Source organism: Sinohyriopsis cumingii, chromosome 8, assembly GCF_028554795.1.
Source record: "Sinohyriopsis cumingii isolate HCF-2022 chromosome 8, ASM2855479v2, whole genome shotgun sequence".
Lineage (NCBI taxonomy): Eukaryota > Metazoa > Mollusca > Bivalvia > Unionida > Unionidae > Sinohyriopsis > Sinohyriopsis cumingii.
The window spans coordinates 25,717,221-25,736,026 of record NC_142968.1 but is presented as its reverse complement, the minus strand read 5'-3'; the positions used below and the strand labels follow the sequence as shown (position 1 = coordinate 25,736,026).

The 18,806-nt window shown below is 34.5% G+C and overlaps 1 protein-coding gene across 4 annotated transcripts in view; it reads left to right on the top strand.

Annotated features, from left to right (window-relative positions):
- The window catches only part of LOC149793168 (protein capicua homolog), a 181,734-nt gene that overhangs the window by 94,012 nt on the left and 68,916 nt on the right, over window positions 1–18,806 (top strand). For all 4 annotated transcript variants that reach the window (XM_089967095.1, XM_089967097.1, XM_089967096.1 and 1 more), the window contains exons 8-11: window positions 4,286–4,467; window positions 7,910–8,095; window positions 11,081–11,225; window positions 15,983–16,161. In XM_089967095.1, the coding sequence (XP_089823221.1) occupies window positions 4,286–4,467; window positions 7,910–8,095; window positions 11,081–11,225; window positions 15,983–16,161 (692 nt within the window). The remainder of the gene's footprint in view (window positions 1–4,285; window positions 4,468–7,909; window positions 8,096–11,080; window positions 11,226–15,982; window positions 16,162–18,806) is intronic.

Genomic DNA, 18,806 nt, shown 5'->3' with positions numbered 1-18,806 from the left:
TCACAAAAGCAGATGGATTACTGAGGCTGACCTACTTTTGGTTAAATTCAATAGTTTAGGTTTATTCTCAAGTTCTTTCTGGCTTGAATCATCAGACTAAAGGACTGTATGTGTTTCTATATCTAAGAACTATACACTTGCAACAACACTTAGATTTTACATTTTACTGACTCTGGTTAAGTATTTTGTATTTAGTTCATGACAACACTGGATTCTTTGTCCCATTTATATATACTGTGATACCTAGAGTCATATAACTTGTTGAGGGAATGCATTTCTATGGGCACTGCTACCTCAGCACAAAAGTAGGTCACTGTGACCTAGAATCTTGAGCTTTAGTGACTTATATTCAATGTTGCATTTTTATTTCTCAATCACTGTTCATTCTGGAATCACCATACTTGTTAATTGTATTCATCTCTGTTAGTACCCCCACCTTTACAGCAATACATTTTACTGTTTTAGTTCTTTTTGCTATGTGCATACTATCCCATCTAGAATCTTTAAAACTGGTGAGGGAATGTATCTTGATGAGCACTACACCCACTTTGGTCACTATTGTCATAGTTTACATATCATTACTACACTTAACATTTTATATTATATGCTTTATGCATTTCTGTGAAATAATACAATAAAAGAAGTTCAGTGTGGCCTATATTTTCCTGAAATTGGTTAAGTTTTTATGCTGAGCTCATGCCCTCATGAGTTTGTGGCTTACTACGTACATGCTATCATTTCTGTAATCATAAAACTTGATGAGGGGATGTATCTTGACTAGTACTGTGCACTTATTGCAAAAGGAGGTCTTTGCTACCTATAATTTATGTTTCAGCAACTTTTTGTTTAAAGGTCGTATATTAAGTGCTATTTATGTTAGAACCTTGAATATTGATAATTGGATGCATCTTGCCGTTTGTAATTCAATATTAAAACTTGGTACATATATACATTATCATTAGAAGGTGTGTCACCTACTGGGTGCACTATCTTCATGGTCAAGGACATGACTCAGTTTTTAAGTTTTTCATAACCCTTTCCCTTCTGCTGTATAACTTTAAAGCTGTTTGAGATTAATGTATGAAACTTGGTTTACTTATAAGTCATACTAGAATACTAGGTGTGCTACAATCCAAATGGAAGTGTGGGGGGGAATCTTCATGATCAAATATCTCCACTTTATATTTTATGTTTTTTTCATAGTTTATCTCTGTAACATTAAATCCATTATCTGTGAACAGGTGAAACTTGATAAACTTGTTCATCATAGTGAGAATGTGTTACATGCCACATTGGGGGTGTTTTTATCACAGTCAAGGTCACAGCTAAATATTTAACATTTGTTGTACAATTTTCATTCAGCTTTATAACTTTAAAGTTCTTCAGATTAACTTCAAGTCGTTGAGTTTAAGGGATGAAACTTGGTATACTTGTACATGATCACTAAAATGTGTTTTTTTATAACCATATTGCAGTTGCTATCTTCAGGGTCAATGTCATGGTTTAATATTCTACATTTTCATGACGTTTCCTTCTAAAAACTATTTGAGATTAAGAAATGAAACCTGATATGCTTGTACATCATCACTAGAAGATGTAGCATGTCCCAGGGTGTGGTTGGATGGGCTTTCTTCAAGGTCAAGGTCATAACTCAATATCTTTGGTCTTCCATCACATTGTCCCATCTCTGTGACTTTAAATGCATTTGGAAATCAGTGAATGAAACTGAATGTTCACATGTCATCACTAAAAGATATGTCCTGTGCTACAGTAGGGTTCTTTAAGGTTGAAGTCATGGCATAATTTAATTTTCTATCACATTCTTTTTGGCTTCCTAACTTCAGAGCCATTTGGGATTAAGGTATGTAACTTTTGATATCTATACATCATCAATAGAGGTATGTCAGGTGCTACATTAGGGTTCTTTTTTCAAGGTCAAGTTATGACAGAACATTTTTCCTTCCACTCTATAATTTTAGAACTTTCTGATATTAAGGGATGAAACTTAGTATACTTACATATTAAATATTCAAAAGATGTGTTGTGGACCACCTTGAGTCCCTGTCTTCGTGGTCAAGGTGACAATTTAGACATTTTAATTTTTGCATCACACCATCATTTTCACTCGAGATTATGGGGTGCAACTTACACATACATGACTTCATTGGCATTTTTGTTAGGGTGTCTTCAAGATCACTGTCAGTGTTATTGAACCGTTAAGATGAATGAATGAAATGTGGTATAAATACATATCATCACTAAAAGCTTTCTTGTACCACATTAGGGGTTATATATCACATTCAAGTTTTATCTGCAGTGTCAAGATCAGTAATCATTTTTTGAAACTCTTGTCTGCACTTTTACTCTTTAATACCAACCGCTCCGGTGGCCTAGTATTAGAGTGTCCACCTTGGATGCAGGAGGTTGTGGGTTCAATCCCCAGCCAAGTCATACCAAAGACTTACAAAAATGGTACTAACAGCTGCCTCACTTGGCACTCAGCATTAGGAGGTTAGTGTTAGGACTAGTCGGCCTGGTGTCAGGATAATGTGACTGGGTGGAACATCATGCTACATGTCTGCAGTATGATGTCAGTGCTAGACATCACTATAAACTGTCACACTGCTGACATCGTAGTGATATGTCTGAAAAATTGTTAAAGCTAAGTTAATAATCCAGACCACACACACACACACACACACACACACACACACACACACATACTCTTAATACCCTTTAAGACAGAGCAGTGAAACCTGGCTGTGTTCCAAGGTCTGTTATAAAATGGACAGCTTTATTCTTAAAGGTCATTGATCTATTTCATTATTGTTGACTTTTTTGACCTCCCAGTGGTAGGTGGGAGACAAATATTCACTGAAGTTTCCAGTAAATGTTTATAATAACAACTGGAGACTATTTAAAGCATGAAATGCAGTGAACTGTGTATTGTTGATTACATTCTGGTTATAACTGCTGTTTAAACAAGACAAATACAGGATGAAATCAGAGGGTGTAATAGGAAGTTTCAGGTTAAGTTAAATCTATGTCTGTCCAAAATATTTGTATTTTGGCCAGTCCTTAGTAGATTGTATTTACTTCAGCATATATCATTTGTTCAAAGAAATAAATTTTTAAGTATTTAAAAGAAATTCCTGGTCAAAGTAAGATTGGCAACACAGAGATTTACACTGTGTTGCTATATATAATTGGTACATAATATGTCAGCTGTGAAATGCATAGACCCAACTCAGCTGTTGTATGTGCCATGCAGTTCCATCTTCTCATGTCATTCAAGCAGCATAGACCTTGACCTTCTGGCACATTATGGGACAGTGAAAACCCTGGTCTGCTGGCATATTATGGGACAGTGTAGGCCCTGTTCTGATAGCACATTTTAGGATGATGCATGCCCTGGTCTGCTGGCACATTTTGGGACAGTGTAGACCAGAGGTGGGCAAACTTTCCAGTGCAAGTGCTGCATACACAAATTTACACCTTGTCGCAGGCCGCATAGTTCATTAAGTAAAATAATTAATATTTGAAATAAAAAAAAAACAAAAGGTTTTTCTAAATAACATCATAATTAATTTTCAGTTGTTATTATGTTGTTAATATTTAAAAACTTAAACTTAAACTTCAAAAGAAGTACATTTATTTGATAAACAGAGCAACATAAACAGAGTCAGTGAGTCAGCCAGTATGAATGGTGGAGGAAGAACCTGGGAAAACCCTGGAAAGAACCACCCACCCATGAGAAGCAACTGGCAAACTTTCTCATGTATCCACATTGACTGACCCTGAGGTTCATACCCATGCAGACAGGTGAGACGGCAGTGATCCGTAATGGTGAGAAGGGGAGGTAAATGAAGACTAAATATCTTGTTGGGTGAGCATATAAATGCACAAAATACCAAGGTGGAAGAAATATTTACCTGAACTAATAGGGTATCATTTGAAGAATGCTCTAAGATATAAATTATTGCACATTCATAATGGACAGAACAAAAATTTAATTTCAGAATATTCATGTGACATTTAATTAGGTAGATATAGTAGGTATGAGGAGACAGTTTGTATTCATGTTGTAAAATGCATTCTTGTTTCATTTTACTGGCATCCTGTATTGACAGTTTCAATCAGTATTGCTATTGCCAGAGTAAATACTGCAATTCATTGATGAGATTCATCTTTCTCTAGTTTACAGCAAATCCATACAAATTTGGACCCAACAAGTAAGAGTGACTCAACGGAGTTTGATCATTTTTTTCTTCTTTTTTTTCTTCAGCTCCTCGAGATGAAGACTCTGACCCAGATGAATATGATGATGATGTATTTGATTCAAAAGATGAACCACCTGCAGATGAGCCAACAGCAATAGCTAACACTGTAAAACACATGCCAGGGAAGCGACGCACACAGTCTCTCAGTGCATTAAAAGATAAAGATGAAATGAGGAGTCCAAGAAAGGTAAAACTTTGCTTTTGCTCTCTCAGCTATTATATGACAATACCGATAATACTGTCCACGGGAGTTGGAGATCATGCCTCCTCACAGTGAGACTGCCTTGTACTGAAGTATATGATACAGTACTCACAGTGAGACTGCCTTATAATGAAGTATATGATACAGTACTCACAGTGAGACTGCCTTATAATGAAGTATATGTTACAGTACTCACAGTGAGACTGCCTTATAATGAAATATATGTTACAGTACTCACAGTGAGACTGCCTTATAATGAAGTATATGTTACAGTACTAACAGTGAGACTGCCTTATATTGAAGTATATGTTACGGTACTCACAGTGAGACTGCCTTATAATGAAGTATATGATACTGTACTCATTCATAGTGAGACTGCTTTATTAGGAATTATTCTCAAGTGTTTCAATTGGATTTTAAAATTAGGAGTCCAAGGACTCCTGTTTTGGTAAAAGTAGGAGTCCCACCAGTAAAAGTTGCAGTCTTAACCCAGAAGCATATTTTGCATAATTGAAGTGGCTAAATGTCCATTATTATACCAGGAATAGAGATAGACAAAAGCTTGTCTGTTTTGTAATTATTTGTAATTCTTTAAATATTTATTTATTAAAATTGATATCATGTACGAATATCATATTATTTAATCACAGTGTAGTTCACTTTCATCTATTTCTCATTTTACAAAATTTTCTGATGCTTGGATTTGGATAATATTCCTCCACACAGGGTCACTCTTTCACTTTCATCAGGTGAGTTAAGGTTTCCTATTTTATTCTGGACGTTCCTTTCATCTTGATTTAATTTTGCATACTGAAGCCTCTCTTGCATGCCAGAGATGTTACATGTGACACCAACACAAATGCAGCTAGGACTGCAACATATGGAAATACATCTCTGTAATTTTGCGGTAGAGTTGTACAGTGTGCAGTCTAGTGATTTTTTTAATACTGCCTTCACTTGGTAGACATCAGTTTGTGCTCTCTATCAATAGCTCGTGCATAGAAATTGTGGAACTTTGCAGATGTGGTTGCCATCGAGTTTAATTTTCCAAATTCTTTACACTACTGACATATTGCTTTTGTTTATCCATCACATTGGGACTAAATTTTGTCAGTGCAAGGGAAGGTCTTATTCGAACACTAAGCTAGGTATCACACACTTTCTTAAACTTGGCTACTGCCATCTGAATGATCAGTTCTAGCAACTTTAGCAGTCTTCAGAATCACATTGCAGTCTTCATCAGTTTGCAGTCCTCAGAATACTTATCCAAATTTGCCACATGCACTAATTTGGCTACACTTGGAAACTAACACAATGCATGCTGTATACTCCTAATGAAAAATCATGGGTGCATTCCTTTTTCCAAAAGATAGTTGTTTATTAAGAGTACAATAATGGAAGCTAAAGTTGTTCATCTGATGTACTTATATAATGACCACATGGACATACAGGGGTCTTCCTGTTTCTGAATTCAGTTTATGTAAATATCAGCACATTTTCTTGCTATAATTAAGGGCCTCATGGTGACTGGCCATGTTTTAATTAAGGACCTCATAGTGACTGGCCATATTATAATTAAGGGCCTCATAATGAATGGCCATGGTATAATTAAGGGCATCATAGTGACTGGCCATGTTATGATTAAGGACCTCATAGTGACTGGTCATGTTATAATTAAGGGCCTCATATTGACAGGCAATGTCATAACTAAGAGCCTCACAGTGACTGGCCATATTATAACTAAGGGCCTCATAGTGACTGGCATATTATAACTAAGGGCCTCACAGTGACTGGCCATGTTATAATTAAGGGCCTCATAGTGAGAGACAATGTTAGTATGAAGGGCCTTATGACAAGGGAGTGCTGTGGAAGGATCATATATGACATACTAATCTCAGACATTTGCAAGAATATAAAGAGAAAATTTGATCCCAAAGGAAGTCTCAGCTTCAGTGATGAGTTTCTTTCATGTACCAGCATAAATCTTAAATGGGTTCAGTTTTCGCAAAATGATAAGTTTGGAAAATTCCACTTTTATTTTGCAGGACTTTGGCACTTGGTTTCAAAAAATTTGTTTTACTGCCCAATTGCTTGAGGTTCAAGTTTAGCAATTTTCCACCAGACAATGAAAATTGCTAAAATAGAAGCACTGAGAATTTTCCACACATTTGGTAGCTGGATTTGTGATCGATGCATGAGTATATGATTATTACTCTTTCATAATGTTACAATGAACCAGCTGTTTACAAATTGCATACAGGGGCTCATTCAACTCAGTATTTGAAACCAGCTAACATAAGAATTGTACACTTCAGTCCAGTTGCAAACCATTCAGATTGTTGTGAAAAATGCTGTCTTGTACAATAAACCTGCTTTTGATTACAACGTTAATACATAAACAAAATTAGTTTTGCTAACAATTAGTGGCTTTGTCATTTCTGAACAGTGGAGTCCATTAGTGAATTAGGAACTCAAAACAGCATTCAATCCATGCCACATGTTTTCAGTGCTGCCTTAAGTGTTTTCTTACTGTAATTTTATTTATTTTACCTGGCAAATTTTCACAGGATATTCTCAGATCATGCAACTGTATAATTAGGTTAATTAAAGAGTGGTGTTGTGGCTCAGTGGTTAGTTTGCCTGACTCGAGATCTAAAGGGTGTTAGTTTAAATTCTACGATCAGACCAGCTGGGGTCAGCTACCATGGTGTGTCTTTGGGCAAGGCTCTTTACACCAATTGCCTCAGCACTAAATAACCTACTTGTTGCTGTTCCGTAAAGCACCAAACCAAAATTTCTTAAAAGTTTGTTAGAAATTGAGGCAAATGAAGGAATGTGATGCATCATTTTTAAATGTTTGCCATTTGTTTACTTAGTTAAATTTTCCATATATTTTGAAAATTCACAATAAAATTCATACATGAACTCTTCCCCAAAATGATAATAAGCGTTTTACACACTATTTCTTGTAAATAAAAAAAACAAAAATTTCCTGGTACAAGAAAAATACACCTAAATGTATTTAAAATTTCAGGAACCATGCCACGATCATATTTTATTCGAATTCATATGCGATCTCTTCCCCAAAATGATAATAAATTTTTTATACACTATTTCACGTACTTGGAACAAAAAATATTTTTTCCTGTGCAAATGAATATACAAAATTTCAGGAGCCACACCACAACCATGTTATATCCGAATTCGCGCTATCACGAGGCGCGTTATGGCAGAGTCACACTGTATTTCAAATGGAGGTGGAATTGTTGGCTCACAAACATGGTGCCACCAGCAGAAAAGTGACTGCTATATTTGGCTAGGATTTTTTTGTTTAAGTTTTTCATTTCATCATAGACTCCAAATGCAGAATTGGACCTTATTATTTGACAAATGAAAAACATTTCAGTATTTACCTGTCTGTTTCTAGGGGAAAGAAAAGGACCACATTCGGCGCCCAATGAATGCCTTCATGATCTTCAGCAAGCGTCATCGTTATTTAGTCCATCAGAGACATCCAAATCAGGACAATAGGACTGTCTCCAAGATTCTTGGAGAATGGTGGTATGCCTTGGGGCCTACCGAGAAGAAAAAATACCATGATCTGGCATTTCAGGTAATATAATTTTCTGAATATACCTGATAAATGGAAATCTCCCTTTAACATGCACTGTTTATTAACTGTACTGGTCAAAGACAATTGGTTTGTTATCATTACTGCTCCTGAACAAACTGGAATAGCACCAAGACACTTTAAACACGCATTCATCACATGGTCTTGTTGGTCTGAATGAGAATGAAGCTGCTTGGACATTCATTGTGGCCACCACAGTGGCCATCTTGAAAATCTTGTTATTGCTGCTCCTCCTGAATGGAAAGCTGACATTCACTGTGTACTGCAGTATCATTCATTTTAAGATCTTGGTATTACTGAAGGATATTAGAGATGGTTTCAACACTTGACAGTTAAAAGGAAGAAATGATCTCATCTTGAATTCCTGGAAATTCTCTTGCCCAGAAGAGCATCCATCCCTCTGAGGGACTCTTGTTTCTCTTTTTTTCTTTCTTGAATTGATTGATAGAAGTCAGTCAATAATATGGATGTACTTTCTTTCGATTACCAATTCTCATGGCAGACATGGACCATGAATTAAGGAATTTATGTAACAGAAACTAGCCTTCCCCACCCCCCACCCCCACACATTCAAAGATGTTTCTGTTAGAATCAACATCATCCACACAGATAATATTTTATATAAGCAAACAACAGCTTGTAAACTGATATGTCTGGATCACAGTTTGTTACATCTGATTGTAATTCATTGTGAAAGCAAACTTAAGCACCTACTTGAATAACAAAAGGAAGTGAATATTGACCAATCAAAAATAATGTCACCTTGGTGCTCTGATTGACCTTGTAAAGATCTTAAATGGAGATCGATAGGAATTATACTTTGGAAAAGAAAAACAAAACATGCTTCAGAAATTCAAAACAGGATATGCAAACCATCAACACTGGATGAATACCAAACTTTGCAGTCCTTTCTCTGTGGACTTCAGCATGATGGCTTAAAAATTGTTGGATAAAAGCATTTTAAGCATTCCAGTTTTTATCTATGATGGTCATAGACTAGGAGATTTTAATGTCGTGTTTAGGCTCGATTAAACAGTAACACAAGAAAGAGTGAAAACAACAAGCTTTGAAAAAATACAATAATTTATATTCCTGGAAAAATTCTGTAAAAATTAAAATAAATATGAACTTTCGATTTTATAGAATCAAATCCAAAAATAAACCAAGAATAATCCAAGAATACAATTTTAGTAGTCCTAATAACAAAATGTTCTCCTGATTTCAAGTTCGAACCCCAATGAAGAATCCAAGATGGAAGACAATGATGTATGGTGCAATCTGTAGTGTTGAGGTCTACATTTCCTTTTAAAAACAAGAATTATCACTCCAGTTTTGGAAATCAAAATAAATTTCTTAATAAAACTGTCTTTGATTAATAATCTCACATGACCACATGTATTTTCCAGAAAAATAACAGAATTCTTTTGAATCCAAGTAATTTGAAATAACTCCAAACAGCACAACATACAACTTCCAGTTTAAGAGCCCAGCTTCTTCTAAGAATAACTCTCCAAAACAGAGGATATATCTTATCCTAAAACGTAAACAGTGGGTCATGTGATCATCTTCTTGAAGCTTATATAAACTAGGTACTTGTTAAAGATCACGTCTACACATTGTGGCCCTGACGAAAACCAATCATTTTACTTTAAGAAATAAAAAATAAAAATAAAACTGTTTACATTATAAACCCAAAGTCCCATCATGATCTTGACAACAACCAATCATTTTAAAATAAAATAAACTTGTTTACATGGATGCTACAAATTTTGAAACAATATGTATTAAATCATATATAATAATTAAATCAAATATACATAACATTAGCCTGTCCTTTAGTGCAAGTTTCTTATTGCTACTCCACCTAAACTACTTGGAGGATTGCCATGAAACTTTGCAGATACATTCATCCTAAAAGTTTTGTTTGTCATAAATGAAACTGGTGCCCCAGTTACATCCAGATTTAGATCAACACCAGTTGTTTAAAAACTAACAGTCAAGATTAAACTATTTTCTGAAAAAACTATTCATCTAAAGTGAATAAATTTATATTACAATATCATCTAATGAAAAATATCAAAAAATTAAAACTGACAAACAATTAAATTGAAATAAATATGTATTAAATCATATATAATAATTAAATCAAATATACATAACATTAGCCTGTCCTTTAGTGCAAGTTTCTTATTGCTACTCCGCCTAAACTACTTGGAGGATTGCCATGAAACTTTGCAGATACATTCATCCTAAAAGTTTTATTTATCATAAATGAAACTGGTGCCCCAGTTACATCCAGATTGGCCATCACAGCAGCCATCTTGAAAATCATGTTATCACTACTATTCCTAACAAGTGGCCATGTCAGTATGTGGTTTTCTTTACAAGATTTCTTATGATGTCTAGTTGGTCCTAAATGATGCAACCTCTTGAAAATCTTTTTATTGCTAATTTTCCTGAATGGATTGTCGTATTGAAATGGGGTTTTCACTAACATATTATTTACAACTTCAGGTTGATCTATCATCAAATATGACTGCTGTTACTAAAGAAAAAAGATGAAAAATCTTTAAGTCTCTTCTTTTCAAACAGAATTTGACCAGATTTAGTAAAAAGCAACCTGACAAATGGTGTTCTAAATTTATACAAATGTTATTGATTCATTGACAAATATGACTAACCATTACTAAGACTGTAAAAGAAACTAAACAAGTTTTCAAAAATTATTAAACAGAATTTGACTGAATTTGAAAAGCTGTATCAGCATGAAGAACTTTTTTGTTTGTATATTTCATGACAATCCACCATCAAATATTGTTGCTCTCATTCAGTCTTTTTCAGATCCAAAAGTAGTCACCTCCAGTGGTTTTATCTTTGTCTATCTCATTTACCTCATTGTTCTAGTATCATAACCTAATGTTGTCAAGCATAAATGAAAAGATAATAAGCCTTGAAGTCTTGTGTTAGGTGAAGGAGGCTCACTTCAGGCAATATCCTGATTGGAAGTGGTGTTCAAAGGACAGGAAGAAATCTAGTACCATTGCAGCTACCCTAAAACAGAGGTCTCACAGCCATCGCCTAGGCTCTATGGAGGATGCAGTAGAAACAGGGGGTAAGGAATTTCAGTAAAATTATATTTCTTGTTATTTCCTTGATTGATATCTTGTGGCCTCTGTCTGTCAGTCACTGAATTTTCAAAAGCATGAATATATTTTTTTTTAATTTAGGAAACAAATTAAAATTGTGGAATATTTATCTTTTTGAAATGTACTTATCAGACTCAAAGAGTAACAAATCAGATCGGGTGCATGTTCTACTGATTCTCTCCAAACTGCATAGATCCTGATCTGACAGCACATAATTTGAATGCAAAGTTGGCTGTGTGCAGTGTTTTGTTGGACCTGACTTATAGGTGAGTACAGTGTATATATAACAATAAAGATACATTTTCCAAAAACCACACTATTTTTTATCCATTTAAAACAAGTTCCATGGAACTTAAACACCCCCCCCCCCACTGAATTTAACCAGCATTGAAAATATCACATCCATCCAAATTTGTAAATTCACAGTATCTCTTTTCTTTAGATTTTATCACCAGTTTCTTAAAACTTACTGTATACACTCACTTTTATGTTGAGCCCAATTGCTAATAACAGACCCTGGTCTGCCATTGCACATTGTGCCAGCAGAACTAGGTATGTTGTTGTTGTTGTAGGGTTTAATGCCATTTTTCAGCACAAGACAGGCTATATGTGGTGGCCAGTATAAATGGTGTAGGAAGAACCTTGGAAAGAACCACCGACCCATGAAAAGCTACCGGCATGCTTTCTCACATACCCACATTAGCCAAACCTGAGACTGAACCCAGCAGACAGAAGTGAGATGGCAATGATCCATAATGGTGAGCGCTTTAGACCACTCGGCCACTCGGGGCCCCAAAGAAAGTTTGTATTGTATGTTCTTCTGATTACTGTAACAACCAGAACAGACCCAGATCTGCTGGTGTATTATGTGAAAGCAGATCTGGGTCTGTGCAGTCTGCAATTGGACTTAGAAGCAAATATATACAGTATATCGAATTTGACTGCCATTTATTCTCATGTACAAGCTGAATAAACAGCAAAGAACATAAAGTGCCAGCATGTCAGGTCTATGTTAATTATTTTACTGGTTAGTCCTAACAGACTGGATAGACCCAGATCTACCAGCACATTATGCAAAATTTGGATGAGTCTATGCAGTTTGCAGTTGAATTGGAATTGTATACAAGTACATGGAATTCATCAATTCAGCTGTCTAACATTTGCTTAGGGTGAGCTTTGATGAGAAGGAAACTCAAGACAAAAAAAAACCACCACTTACCCATGTGAATTTGGAAACTTTGATTTGAATCTTGGACTGCACAGGTGCAAAGAAAGTGTCACCACTGAACTTGACTTGACCCATGGCATTCCTTTTAATGTCATTACAGTAAAAATCTCTATCAGTGACCACCTGTCATTTACGACCACAATCATAATGCATGGATACATTTTATAATATAAATGCACTGTTGTGAGCGACCACCTGCTGAATGCAACCAGCAAACACAATGTCTTGACAAACTATTCATTTCATCACTGCTACGAATGACCACATCCCAAAAACAGGGATAAGCAACATGAACCTTTATTTAATCCTTTGTAGCAATGACCGCTGGTACTGTTCTAAAAAAAAAAAGGCTGGTTACCAATTTCTGAAATTGTATAGGTCATGCATGTAGTGTTGTATGTTGTAGATTGTACAGCAGACTAAAGTATATGCAGATTGTTCCAGCCCCTATCCAGGTTCCCAGCCCTAATACAGTATATCTAGGACAAGGGACTATCCACTACTATAAACGACCATATCACAAGAACAGATAGAGACAATACTGACCCTTACTTACACATTTGTAACAACTACAGCTTGAATGGGAAAAACTGTTATGACCAACACAAACATAAAAAAGAGGAGCCTGGCTACCAGTTTGTAAATTTGGCAAGTCAATTATACGCTATGCTGACATTTGTTTTGGACTGTAAACCAGGCTAATGTACATGTTGCAAACTGCCATTGTAGTGCTGAAGTCAAGGTAGTTATTCCTTACATTGTTTGTCTTTGGTGTTGATCCATATTGCCTGGGGGTGAGTCTGTTAAACCAGGAAGTGAGATTCATTTCCCAGATTTGATTGATAGTGTTAAAGACTTGTGTTGTTTGTTGCTTCCCCCCCCCAGTGTTAACAGTGATTACATCCCACACACCAAGCTGTCATCTATTCAAGTTGGTGCGACCAGTTACATTCTTTATTTTTAGAGTAAATCACTTTTGTATATGAATAATTGATTCTACCTACTTAAGTTTATATTACATCTGTGAACTATGACCTTAAGTTTATTTTACATATGTGGACTGTGACCTTAAGTTTATTTTACATCTGTGGAATATAACATTAAGTTTATATTACATCTGTCAAATATAACCTTAAGTTTATATTGCATCTGTCAAATATAACCCTAAGTTTATATTACATCTGTGGAATATAATCATAACTTTATATTACATCCATGGAATGTAACCCGAAGTTTATATTACATTTGTGGAATATAACCTTAAGTTGTCACATATGTCATCTAGATGTTTATATGAAGTAATGACAGAATATCTGAGGCATCTGTATATATTTTGAATCCATTTTGCTGCAGTTTTGAGCTCTACTGGTCAAACTGGAATTGTTGTCCATCATCTATCCATCTGTTAGCATCCGTTTATTATCACCACTCTTAAAACTACTTTGAGGATCGTCATAGAATTTCACACACACATATACACCAAAAACTCTAACTGGTCCTAAATGAAAAATGTAACTGCTCAGACATCCACTATGGCCACCACGGCAGCCATCTCGAAAATTATTATCACTTTCCAAGATTGGATGGTCATATCAACATGGGCTTTTGACTGAAAGACTTTTTTTTAATGATGTCTAGATTGTCCTAAAAGAAAATGGTGCTGATGTGACATCCATTATAGATCACATAGTAGCCATCCTTGAAAATCTTTTTATTGCTACTTTTCATAAATTTGGGAAGTCATATTGACATGGGATTTTCACCAGAAGACATCTTACAATATTGAATTGGTCCCAAATGAAAATGATTCTGCTAGGACATCCATTATTGCGACCATAGCAGCCACCATCAGGCAGTGGAGTGTGATGGTAGAGTGTCAGTTCCTTCAATAGACTCTTGTTTATTACCCCTGCAAGGAGCAGGGATGTGGATGCCCCTTGTGTCTGTCCATATGTCAGTTCATCTCACCATCTATCCATCTTTTTGCCATCACCATTTCATCCACATCACTTGGAGGCTTTTAAAGAAATTTCATAGGATACAATGTGGTTCATACAGATGTGCAATCAGTTTTACTCTTTTTCTTGTGTCTGTTTTTGGGCCAATTTCTTGTTGAAAAATGGGTGGGGTAGGTATTTTTTGAGAACTTGGCTTATCATCATGTGTCCTCCTATGTCAGTTGCAAGATTTATTGAATCCATTCAGGTTAGATATTTGGTTGGTGTAAATTTGCAATATAGTTATTATCCTGTGACCTAATTATTATGACATTTCCTGAAACTATTTTCCAAACAGTTGGGGTATTTGTGGAATTCAGTTCCTCATTATATGTACTTTTCACACTAATTGGATGATTTTATTGAAACTTTGTTGGCTAGATATGAACTTAGTGTTGATGCACAATAAGAGTTGAATTTTTACCTCTGGCCCAATTTTGGGAAAATGTCTTGAAAAATTATCAGAGAAGGGGGGATATTTTGAAAATAGGACTCATCTTTACTTCTCTCATGCAGCTTCTGGGATCTTATTGAAATTTTTTTGGCTTGATATGTGGTTGGTGTAGCTGTGTCATAAGGTTTTACTTTTGTCCTTATGCACATTTTAGGGAAATGTGTAGCAAAATTATCAGAACAACTGGAAATTTGAGATTTATTTTTGTCCTTGCTTCTTTTAAACTGCTTGAAGAATATTTACATGCCTGTACTTCATTGAAGAGCAAGGATTATGTCATTGCCTGAAGTGGTCAGTCCATCAGTGACAAAACATATTGAGCTTCTTCCATGCTGCTTGGATGTTTTATTGAAACTTTCTTGTCTGTAGGCTAGATATGTGGTTTGTGCACAGGTACATTTTTCTAACTTTATTTCTTTAGCTCATTTGGAGAGAAATTTCTTCAAACTTTGATTTAAAAAAATAATATTCAGATAAGGCAGCATGTCACCAGTATTACCCCACATTGCTTTGAGGATTTTATTGAAACTTTGTAAGTTATATATGTGGTTGGTATAGATGAGCAATAAGGTTTGACTTTTTATTTATCTCTGACCCCATTTTGAGATTTCAGCTTGTTTGTTAAGTTATTTATGATTTATAGGAAGTATTTGGATCTTTCATACCTTTGAACCTGTCATGAGAGATGGGAAATTACGTTGTTTGCCATTTAAGATAACGTGCCTGAAATGCTGGGATTTCCTTGCTTTTGTGACTGCATGTACAACAGTTAATTTATTAAATGAAATCAGTCATTTCCTTCCTTTCATAAATAGAATCTTAACCCTTGCACTAGTTTCAACGTTGATGATTTGTTAAATTTTGCTTGATAAAATTGCTGAAAGAGTAAAATTATTTAACTTGTTTTATATATTCTATTTGTTCTCTAGTTCTTTTATATGACAGATCAACAAATCTTGACAATTTTTCACTCCAAAAATATAATGTAAATATATTTTAAGTTACAGATAAAGTAAATATGTGAAATTTATCAATTATTTTCAGATGACTTTACAGAGGATTCTAAGAAAGTGGACGAGGCTGATCCTGCTGGGACAAGCCAATCGACTTCGCTGTTTGAGGCTAGAAGAGGGCGCTCACACAGCCTGTCTGCTGTCCCACGAGATGATGAAAGTCAGGGTTTCTCTCCATTCCGGGCCCGGAAAGAAGATGCCATTTCTGAGGTTAGGACGATTAACAGTCTTGTTGCTTAGTACAGTACTGATTTACTGATTTAGCATGGTTGCTTTGTACTGATATATATATATATATATATATATATATATATATATATATATATATATATATATATATATATATATATATATAGTCTAATTGGTTAGTGCTGATTTCCAGTCTAGTCACTTAGTACTGATTGATAATCTAGTTCCATTGTGTTGATTTAGTTTAGTTGTTTATGACTGATTTGTAATCAAAACAATGAGAAATGGTTGCTTATTTCTTTCCTGTTTGATTTGCTGTATGTAGAATGGCTAGAAATAATTCTTTTTGACTTGTTTTGCTATGTATGGAATGGCTTGTAATAATTCTTTCCTGCTTGATTTGCTATATGTAGATTGGCTTGGAATAATTTTTTACTCATTGATTCACTATGTGTAGGATGATTAGAAATAATTATTTCCTGCATGATTTGCTATGTGTGGAATGGCTAGAACTCTTTACTGCTTGATCTGCTATGTGTAGAATGGCCTGAAGTAATTCTTTCTTGTTTGATTCGCTGTGTGTAGAATGGCTAGAAATAATTCTTTTCTACTTAATTTGCTATGTATGGAATGGCTTGTAATCTTTCCTGCTTGATTCACTATTATGTAGATTGGCTTGGAATAATTTTTTACTGTTTGATTCACTATGTGTAGAATGGTTAGAAATAATTATTTACTACTTAATTTGCTATGTATGGAATGACTTGTAATCTTTCCTGCTTGATTCGCTATATGTAGATTGGCTTGGAATAATTTTTTACTGTTTGATTCATTATGTGTAGAATGATTAGAAATATATATTTCCTGCATGATTTGCTTTGTGTAGAATGGTTAGAAATAATTCTTTACTGCTTGATTCGCTATGTGTACAATGGCTAGAAATAATTCTTTTATTGTTCGATTTGCTATGTGTAGAATGGCTAGACCTCATTACTGTTTGATTCACTATGTATAGAATGGTTAGAAATAATTCTTTACTGCTTGATTCGCTATGTGTAGAATGGTTAGAAATAATTCTTTACTGCTTGATTCGCTATGTGTAGAATGGCTAGAATTAATTCTTTTCTACTTAATTTGCTATGTATGGAATGACTTGTAATCTTTCCTGCTTGATTCGCTATATGTAGATTGGCTTGGAAAAATTTTTTACTGTTTGATTCATTATGTGTAGAATGATTAGAAATATATATTTCCTGCATGATTTGCTTTGTGTAGAATGGTTAGAAATAATTCTTTACTGCTTGATTCGCTATGTGTACAATGGCTAGAAATAATTCTTTTATTGTTCGATTTGCTATGTGTAGAATGGCTAGACCTCATTACTGTTTGATTCACTATGTATAGAATGGTTAGAAATAATTCTTTACTGCTTGATTCGCTATGTGTAGAATGGTTAGAAATAATTCTTTACTGCTTGATTCGCTATGTGTAGAATGGCTAGAATTAATTCTTTTCTACTTAATTTGCTATTTATGGAATGGCTTGTAATCTTTCCTGCTTGATTCTCTATATGTAGATTGACTTGGAATAATTGTTTACTGTTTGATTCACTATGTGTAGAATGGTTAGAAATAATTCTTTACTGCTTGATTCACTATGTGTGGAATGGTTAGAAATAATTCTTTACTGCTTGATTCACTATGTGTAGAATGGCTAGAATTAATTCTTTTCTACTTAATTTGCTATTTATGGAATGGCTTGTAATCTTTCCTGCTTGATTCTCTATATGTAGATTGACTTGGAATAATTGTTTACTGTTTGATTCACTATGTGTAGAATGGTTAGAAATAATTCTTTACTGCTTGATTCACTATGTGTGGAATGGTTAGAAATAATTCTTTACTGCTTGATTCACTATGTGTAGAATGGCTAGAATTAATTCTTTTCTACTTAATTTGCTATGTATGGAATGGCTTGTAATCTTTCCTGCTTGATTCTCTATATGTAGATTGACTTGGAATAATTGTTTACTATTTGATTCACTATGTGTAGAATGGTTAGAAATAATTCTTTGCTGCTTGATTTGCTATGTGTAGTATGGCTGAAAATAATTCTTTACTGTTTGATTCGCTATGTGTAGAATGGCTTGAAATAATTCTTTATTGTTCAATATGCTATGTGTAGAATGGCTAGAAATCTTTACTGTTTGATTTGCTATATGTAGAATGGCTTGAAATAATTCTTTACTGTTTGATTTGCTATGTGTAGAATGGCTTGAAATAATTCTTTACTGTTTGATTTGCTATGTGTAGAATGGTTAGAAATAATTTTTTACTGTTTAATTTGCTGCATGCAGAATGGCTGGAAATAATTCTGTTTGATTCGCTATGTGTAGAATAGTTAGAAATCATTTTTTACTGTTTAATTCGCTGTGTGTAGAATGGCTAGAAATAATTCTTTACCATTTGAATCACTATAATGTAGAATGGCTAGAAGTAATTCTTTACTGTTTGAATCACTATATATAGTAAATGGGGCTAGAAATAATTCTTTCCTGCTTGATTCACTATATGTGGAATGGCTAGAAATAATTCTTTACTATTTGATTTGCTATGTGTAGAATGGCTAGAAATAATTATTTACTGTTTGAGTCACTATGTGTAGAA